Here is a 9,098-nt window from a genome sequence, read left to right as displayed (position 1 = left end):
ACCTTACATTTGTACCTACATGTCGTAATATATTCATGTAACTTTTCGTACGTGTATGTAATATGTTGTTCTGTTTACGTAACTATGTACATATTTTCATGTAACAGACTGTACATATTATTCATGTATATGTAGTTGCAATGTAAATTTCGATTCAATATATATTCTTGTCTATATGTTACAATATATTAATGTACATGTGGTTTTAATGCAGATATGATGCACCCTTCAACCCCCGAGCTTCTTGATCCTGCAGTGGATAAGCGACCCCGCAACTTCTTGTCCGTCGTGCACCAGATGGAGTTAGGGGTATTCCGACCACGTGGCCCTGGAGAGCTACTTACGATCCACGATCGTTGGAAGCACCGGTATGTCGCTATTTACATACTCATGTGTCAATTCATTTATGTATTGCATCCCTCAGTTTATTTCTATTCCCAGGTTGGTAGCATCGGGACTCCTACCGCTTTGTCGTTTGGTGGAGGTCTGAGCGACGGAGAACCCCGAGGCAGCGGCGAGACGATTCTATTTTGACCGCTCGCTGATAGCTGCCCTGGTTGACTGATGGAGGCCTGAGACCCATACTTTTCACCTCCCCTACGGTGAGATGACTCCGACGTTGTAGGATGTAGCCTACCTGTTAGGCTTACTTTGTGCGGGAGCTGTCGTTGGAGTCATCGACATGGATACCAACTGGATGAATATCATGCATCAGCGCTTCGGCTCGGTTCAACGGATAGACGACTGAAAGGACAATGATGTCGCCTAGAGGGGGGGTGAATAGGCGTTTTTACAAAAATTCGTCCCCTTTTACCGTTGACCTAAACTTGCAGCGGAATATAAACTAACGGGTTTTTCACAAGCGAAAAACCTAAATATACTAGGCTCAACTAGTGCACAATCACCCTAAATAAGTGTGGAAATTATAATCCTAAGGTGACTAAAATTATTCAATTCTAGCAAGAGATATGCAATAAAACTTGAATTGAAAAAGGCTGAAAATACTGTTCATATACCTGAAATTACTGTTCATCCGGAGTATCCGGTGTAGTCCGGATACTCCGGTGTGTACAGGTCCGGAAACTCCGGTAAAGGCCGGATTCTCCGGGTTCTGTACAGAACTGAGCCTGAAACTGAATATAAATGATGAGTAGAGAGTTTTAGCTCAAACCAGGTGATGTCGTGTGTTCCCGGAGATGATTTCAAGTAGATTCACGAAGAACCTACACTCAAATACACACAAACAAGTATATCGAGCAATATGCACAAGGATTTGAACAAGAACTTAAAAGTAAGGAAACAAGAGAGGAAACGCAAAAATTTGTTTCCCGAAGTTCGGATTCACCACCGTGAATCCTATGTCTCCGTTGAGGAAGCTCCAACGAGCCGGGTCTCTTTCAACCGCTTTCCTCTCCAAGCTCGGTCACACTTGAGCTCGGTTTCCACTAACTTGATCTCTTTCCTTCCGGAGGCGAGATCGACCTTCACAAACTTTCCGCGGCTCACCACAAGCACGGGAGCTCACCGGCGACACCTAGCCGGCTAGGAGGCTTCACCTCCAAGAGTAACAAAACGCTTCGAGAACTTCTTGTCAAGAACTCAAGTGCTCAAGATTGGATTTTAGCTCATTTGCACTCAATCTTCCAATCTCTCAACCCAACTCACTTTTCTTCTCAAATCACACACTAGAATGGAGTGGGAGAGGTTCTTTTGGCTCTAGAGGATGTGTTCTTTTCGTGCCCTTCCAGCAGCCCCAAAGGATGGGGTGAGTGGGGGTATAAATAGCCCACTCCAAACAACTAGCCGTTACTGTTTTTGTCAGAACTGATCGGAGTATCCGGTAAACACCGGAGTATCCGGTCCTAAATCCAAATACGGCGTCAGAACGGTCACAGAATGTGTCAGAACTAGCCGTTATGCTCTTTTCTGTACTTTTACCGGAGTATCCGGCCTACACCGGAGTCTCCGGTCGGCACTTAACCCAGAAAACAGCCCCGGAGACTTCCCGGAGTCTCCGGCCACTCCAGGTACCGGAGTATCCGGACTTCACCGGAGTCTCCGGCCTTTCTAGGTACCGGAGTATCCGACCTACACCGGAGTCTCCGGCCACAGCACAGCTGACCTCCGAAAAACGGCGATAACTTTTGATCTCGGAGTCCGATTTTGACGATTTTGGACTCTATGGAAAGCTTATTCAGAGGGCTACACATCCCAACTGAATTCATGACCTAAAACACATAGGATCAAACTAGGAACACTCCAAAACCCATTTTGGACACTTCCACACTTTCCGCTCCGGACTCTTAACAACAAACTCTCACTTTGGGTTTGGTTGGGAACTCTTGAGCACTGAGACACGACAATTAGCTCACGTTGCATCCCTCTTAATAGTGTGGCATACCTATACTCAAATTCAAAGATAAAACTCGTTTGAACCACTTTGAGCATTTGAAAACTTTCAAGTACCGCTTCTTTTCTTTCAAACTTTGAGGGTTGCCAACTTTCATATATTCTTCACTCCATCTCATCTTGATTCTTCATATGATTGATGTGAATCATACATAGCTTCCCATAGCCTCGCACGGTCCATTGGCGCAAAGCCTTTACTCACTCTTCACCACCGCCTTGGTCCTTCGGCGCCAAGCCATTTGCTTGCCCTTCACCACGGATGGTCCATCGCAGCCGAGTCTTGCTTGCCCTTCACCGTCTTGCCATAGAAAACCACTTTGTATTCGACATCTTCAAGGAATTCACTTTTTCATATATGGAGTTCACTCTTGTTCTTCACTCTTGGCATATATGATTTTAATTCAACTTATACCTTTTTATGGATCCTAACCCCAACTCACTCTCAAGCACAAAGTACATGAGTTAGTCCATAAAACCTAAATGACAACATTTATACCTTAGGTTACTTGATCTCCACAAGTAACTTATTAGCCTTCATGCATATTGTCAATCTTCATATAGAACCTAACCTCACTCATTCTTAAACACAGCGCACGGGTTAGTCCATAAAACTCTATTAACAAGTCATACCTTTAGTTACTTGATCTCCACAAGTAACTTAGCCTTCAAGCTTATTGCTAATCTTATTGAGCTTCTTCTTCTTCTTATGAGCATCACTAAGAGCTCATTTATTTAGATGCACATTTCTCCTCCATGCATCACATCCGAGCATCACCTAGAGCTCATTCATCTTAATGTACTTTCAATCTTCCCATTCACCTAGAGTTCATGCATGTCTCTTCTCCATGCATCATCTATTGAACAACCTACTAACAATCTCAATAACATTGTTAGTCCATATGTATTGTCATTAATTACCAAAATCACACATAGGGGCTAGATGCACTTTCAACGACGCACCCCCCTACGTGCATGAGTTCTTGTCCGATCCACGAGGGCTCACGAAGAAGTGGATCCTACAGTTCCAGGTACCTTCCAATTAAACTTCTCATTTATTTTTCGAGTTTTCAGATATTTTTCTTATTATCACTTGCAATACTTGTAGCATGCGTACATGCTCCCGGAGGCCAACGTGTACTCGATGTGGAGGCATTTGAAGGCCTACCTGCTTTGGCTGTTTGGCTGAGTTATGTTCACTAGCGATCAAGGGCACCTGTTATCGAGGATCCTTGTTCCATACACGAGGTTGATAGCGGATGCGGAGGGCGATGAGGTACCACAGTTTAGTTGGGCATCTGCTGTTCTTGCTGCGACATATCGGGCGTTGTGCGACGCGTGCACAAAGAATGAGCCACTAGCCACTTTTGTTGGGTGCCCACTACTGCTGCAGCTGTGATCTTACGAGCGGTTCGCGATAAGCCAACCAGTAGTGAACCGCTCCCCGTACCCTGAGGAATGGTACGGTAAGCCCAAGGAGGACGGGCCCATCATGACCTCGCTGTGGTATCGACGCCGGGTACGTACTTCAACTTTTAATACTTCAATTCTCAGATGTTTTTGTTACTCAAGGCTATCTCTCCGTGCCTCCCTGTATAAATAGATGCAAGTTTCAATCCTGCTTGTCACTCCTGTATAAATAGATATAGTGATAATTACATGCTAATAGCATCGGGAAATCAATTTATCAAGTTACTGTCAGAATTAAGATTGTAAGTTCATCAAAAGATCATTACAACAAAATCAAGTCATCATATCCATATAATAAAAAAAAATTAGTTTATCTTATTCACTCTAATCTATCAAACCAAACAGAAAATTAGCTCATCTTATCTAACTAAATAAAAAATTAGATCACCCTATTAAAAAAACAAAGATAATTCTACCCTATACAACATTATCCTCCGATTCCAAACACGAGCCCAATGCGTTCGAGAAATCACGTGCAACTTATTCTGTTTTTCAATCCAACATTACAACGTTCTCATCGGCAGGTGGCCAGGTGCATTGTTGTAATGGATAAATGCACAACAGGAATCGGTGAAAGATTCACGGACGCCAAACCACCCCTCCTAGTTCAACCAGTGAGGACTCAGGACCCGCATCTGAGCCGATTGTCATGCAAGAGAAACATATAGGCTCAAATGACACATGTAAATCAGAACAATCTTTTCAACTAGGACGAGTTGTCGCGCACGCAAATTTGCAGATATGGAAGCGAGACGTCTCTACATCTACAGATATAAGTTATCATCCAGATCGCATCCCATAACTGCGGTGCATTGGTTATATACAGTAACTTTTCGTGCAAATGCGCATAATTGCAATCAACAGTCAATTAGAAGATTAAACCAAATCCTTTAAAGGGGTCCTACTGCACCAAAGATGGCAACATGGCAATGTCGATGTTACACCACGAAATATAGTTCTACTGCACCAAATACTGTTCCTACCATCAAAAGCTTGTTCTTAAGATTCTAAGCTCTGCATATCAAACTAAAGAATACAACGCAGCTTTCATGTGTAGCTTCTACAGCAAACTACGGGCAGGCGGGCTGGCTCAGCGACAACAATTACAGTTGTTCCAGCTAAGACGTAGTTCATCCCAAGAATATTCCAATGCCGCTGATTAGGTTTTGAAGACTGAACTTCTAGGAGACAAGAGGAAGATGGATGCTCCTGTGTCCTAGAAAAACAGATTGAACTTGTTGCTTATTTTCCATACGGATGGTACCTGCTAGAACCGCGAGCACCTGCACTCCCGCCACCAGCACCACCAGCGCCCCCGTAACTGCCGTATCCACCAGTACCATAACCACCTGGGGCGCCACCATAGGCACCACCTCCATAGGCACCACCTCCATAGGCACCCCCTCCGTAGGCACCACCACCGTATGCCCCATACGCACCATAAGCACCTCCATACATGGCGCCACCATAACCACCGCCAAAACCAGACCCAAAGCCAGCATTGCCTCCATAGCCATACCCTCTACCGTAGCCATACCCTGCTCCTACACCTGTACCGCTGTCATAATAACCTGCAGCAGCAGCAGATCGGTAACCACCACCATATCCATAACCGCCACCGCTGCCACCACCGCTGCTGCTGCTGCTGCCACCACCACCACCACCATGGTAAGAACTGCGGTAACCACCACCACCGTGACTAGATCTCCCATTGCTACTGTGATCAGACCCATGTTTCTTTGGTTCAGCCTTCTTTATTTCAACCTGAAAAGAAAGGAAATTCCAAAGTTAACTAATAAGGCAAGACTACCAAGTTACCACTACAACTTGAGAATACATCAATCTAGTGTTAACCGGTAGAAACATCTTAGAGTAGTTCGAGTCCATGTCACTCAGAAAGAAATGAAGGTCAGCGCATGAATATCCAAATCTTTAAGAGGTTAAGAAAAACATATTGTGAGCAATAGCAAAGAAGAAACAAAAATTCAGGAGGGAAGGGGGCTCAGCTGCTCAAAGGAAGTCCTGAGCTCCATTAGTAATTTTAATGAATCCGTTATAGCTGAACAGTTGATTTCAGATGAGGCCCTCAACTAAAAAGTCACTATTTCTCTTCTCCCAGTAGTATATAAACATTTCCCAGTTTATTTCTTCTTTTTTCTCTCTTCGTTATTAAGTGTACTAGACGAAACATCTAGGTTGCAGCATGTTCAACACATAACTACTATAGGGCCTGCAAACAAGGGGGTTAAATCTAACCTGCTTCCCACCAAGATCACGCATTCTACCCTCAGATATGACCCTTTCAACAGAATCCTCGCTTTCAAAAGTGACAAAACCAAACCCTCTTGAACGCCCAGTGCTATGATCAAGCATTATCTGATGCTCAACCACCTTACCATATGAAGAGAAGTGGTCCTTCAAATCATCTGAAATTTCATACCTTTTCTCAGTATCATAAAAAAATGTGTTCAAGATTTGTTATTCATATCAAGTACCTACCCTCAGTTAGTGATGGTGGGAGCCCACCAATGAAGATCTTCCTTGTCTTGGGGCCGTCTTTGGTTGACATTTCTTCCCTCGGGACTGTCCTCTTGACTTCAACCTGAATAGACCAGAAGTTGAGAGGGGTATGAAGAAGCTAAACTTCAATTCAATTACAAAACGTTGCGAAAGAGAGTGAACTAAATGAGGTCCCACATTACGGCCGATCTAAATTTAGATGTCCTACCGTTCTGCCATCTATAACATGCTCATCCTCCAAAACCTTGTCTATAACAGATGGATCAGAAAATGTAACAAATCCAAATCCACGAGGCATCTTAGTATGCTTGTCCTTCATAATTACAGAATCAACTATTGCCCCATACTTCTCAAAATGCTTGGAGAACGTTTCTACATACAAACAAATAAACCATACATATTTGTCAATTGGGAAAAAAACAGAACAGAATCACAAAGAGAAATAGAACTGGCAAAACATGGAGCACTAAAAAAATATCACCGAGTTGGAGGTAAGGTAGGATAAAAATATTTCACTTAAAAGGAGCCAACATAGAAACCTCTTTCCAGAAACCAAGAACATCATCAATGGATAGACAAATGCAAGTCTACAAGTAAATCTACTTCCCAAAAGCTATGCTCTCATGACTGGTTTCACTTAAGCAGAAATGATATGAATCTTCTTACATGAAACCAAATGAATTAAGTATTCCAGCATTCAAAGGGGCAAATGAAAGTCCAAACTATTTTATTACTATTGTCTTTTTTTTATTACATTGATGTTACGTTTGGTAAATTTGAGCACTAAATCCAGGTACAGTGCACCTACCTACTTACAAAACGGAAATTTTAAGCTGACAATCCACTTTGCATTTTATGAGACTGAAAATTCCTTAGAAGAAAGGAACAAAGAGGAGGTACAAGGTATGGATAAAGATAGAACGATTTTTATAGGTGGTGTACCCATTATCCAGAAATATGGACCTAACTGGGTTAGCAAATCAACAGAAAATGAAGTGCAGTAAAAATACACTCTAAGCAGGATGCAGAGAGTTGCAATCATACAGTAAACTAATGTGCACATATCTAGTACTTCATCTAATGGCCTCAAACTCTTATTTTGTAAAGACGAGACAAAACTTGATGAAGGTAAAGTGCATGTAAGATGATCTGGCAAAAGATTTTTCATTTGGGTGGGACATAATAGACCGACGCTTTGCACAAGAATATGGTCAACAGTGCAAAGCTACATTTAGAAAGTAGTAAAGAACCATGTTTTTGTCAAGCACATCAGCCAGTATGCACATAAACTTATGACAGCCACCCAGGTATCCCACACATATCTTATTCCCATTAGCACAATTTACCAAATGTCACAAAACTGATTGAAGGAACATTTTTATGTGAGAGTTGATCAAAGAAACATGGAGGCATACATACTGTGTGTGTCATACCATTACAGCAGTAACTAAAGCAACCTAACAAAATACCACACTAAAAAGCACAAACAACCACGAATCACATGAATTGTATTAACCTCCCTAGCCAAAAACATCAAACAACAAAAAAGGACGGGCTGCATCAACACTTGTCCGCTGCTATGTGAAGCTCGAACTAATCAAACTAAAGAAAACGAAGTCTGTGACACGCCTATCAGTAGTAAATAAATAAATAAATAACTATTTCACCTTCAGAAGTCTCCCAAGCAACGCCTCCGACGAAAATCTTCCTGCAAAAGCCGCAGGTGTTAGCTCTCCCGCTTCCCGCATCCTCCCAAATCCAGAACCAACCCAAACTCTAGAGCCCAGATCGCTCACCCCGACGAGTCGCCGCCCGCGCCCCTCCCGTCCTCTCCGCCGGCATCACCGTACCCGACGCCCCCATCCCGGCCTCCCCGCCTCCCGGGGTGGCCCTCCTCCTCGTCGACCTCCTCCTCCTCGTACCCGTTCAGGGCGTGCTGGTTGTCCTCCGGGTACCCCGCCATGCCTCAGGCTCGCTCGCTCGCAGCCGCCGCCTGCGAAAAGAAAAAAACAACGGAATCTGAGCAAACTCGCGGAACCGCCGAAACCCTAGCTCGCGGCCGGGTAGAGGGCGCAGGGGACGGGTGGATTACCTCGGAATCGGAGGGTGGGGCTGGGGGTGGAGCAAACCCTAGGAGCGCTGCTTCGGGTGCGGGTTTAGTGGGAGGGGAGGAGAGGGGATGAGAAGACGGAGGCGGCGGCGAGGTTTGAGTCCAAGCGGCTCCGGGGGCTTTATATTAGTCGTGCGCGAGAGTGCGAGTTAGAAACAGAGGGTTTGGTTTTTGACGGAATTTCTTAATTAAGCTTTTTTTTTTCCCTAGCGAAAGTCCAATCTGTACCAGCAGTATTTCAGTAATTTAGGTTGGTATACACATATTTTAACTCTTATAGATGTAAGTACCATATGAACATACACGATATAGTTTTAAGCCTTCAACATTCCTCTACGCATTACAAACCCACTATCATACTTTGGAATCTTCCTCAGTATACATAGTCACTCTCTTATACAGTTTTATTGATCCAGTTCTCCCATTTACTCGTCAAAGATTCATTAATCCTTATACATGATGGAGTTCATCCTCCATGGACAATGGGTTTGTGCATGTTTGGTACTAAACATACATCAAAATATATGACTCCACGGGCTTACTTTTCAGGGTTATATTAAGCTTTTAGGATCACCTTTGAACTAGGTAGATC

General features: G+C 43.6%; 1 protein-coding gene across 1 annotated transcript; it reads right to left on the bottom strand.

Moving 5' to 3' along the window:
* Positions 1-4,744: 4,744 nt before the first annotated feature.
* Positions 4,745-8,646, bottom strand: LOC133922394 (glycine-rich RNA-binding protein 3, mitochondrial-like). Its single transcript, XM_062367720.1, has 7 exons — positions 8,489-8,646; positions 8,193-8,389; positions 8,064-8,104; positions 6,605-6,768; positions 6,376-6,478; positions 6,133-6,302; positions 4,745-5,640 (listed from the first exon to the last, which is right to left on the bottom strand). Exons 2-7 carry the CDS (start codon positions 8,357-8,359, stop codon positions 5,119-5,121), a joined length of 1,167 nt encoding a protein of 388 aa, XP_062223704.1. The 5' UTR covers positions 8,360-8,389; positions 8,489-8,646; the 3' UTR covers positions 4,745-5,118.
* Between the last annotated feature and the right edge of the window lie 452 nt (positions 8,647-9,098).

This window comes from Phragmites australis, chromosome 6 (genome assembly GCF_958298935.1).
Source record: "Phragmites australis chromosome 6, lpPhrAust1.1, whole genome shotgun sequence".
Taxonomy (NCBI): domain Eukaryota; kingdom Viridiplantae; phylum Streptophyta; class Magnoliopsida; order Poales; family Poaceae; genus Phragmites; species Phragmites australis.
The sequence above is the reverse complement of the archived record's forward strand: the minus strand, read 5'-3'. Positions and strand labels throughout refer to the sequence as shown.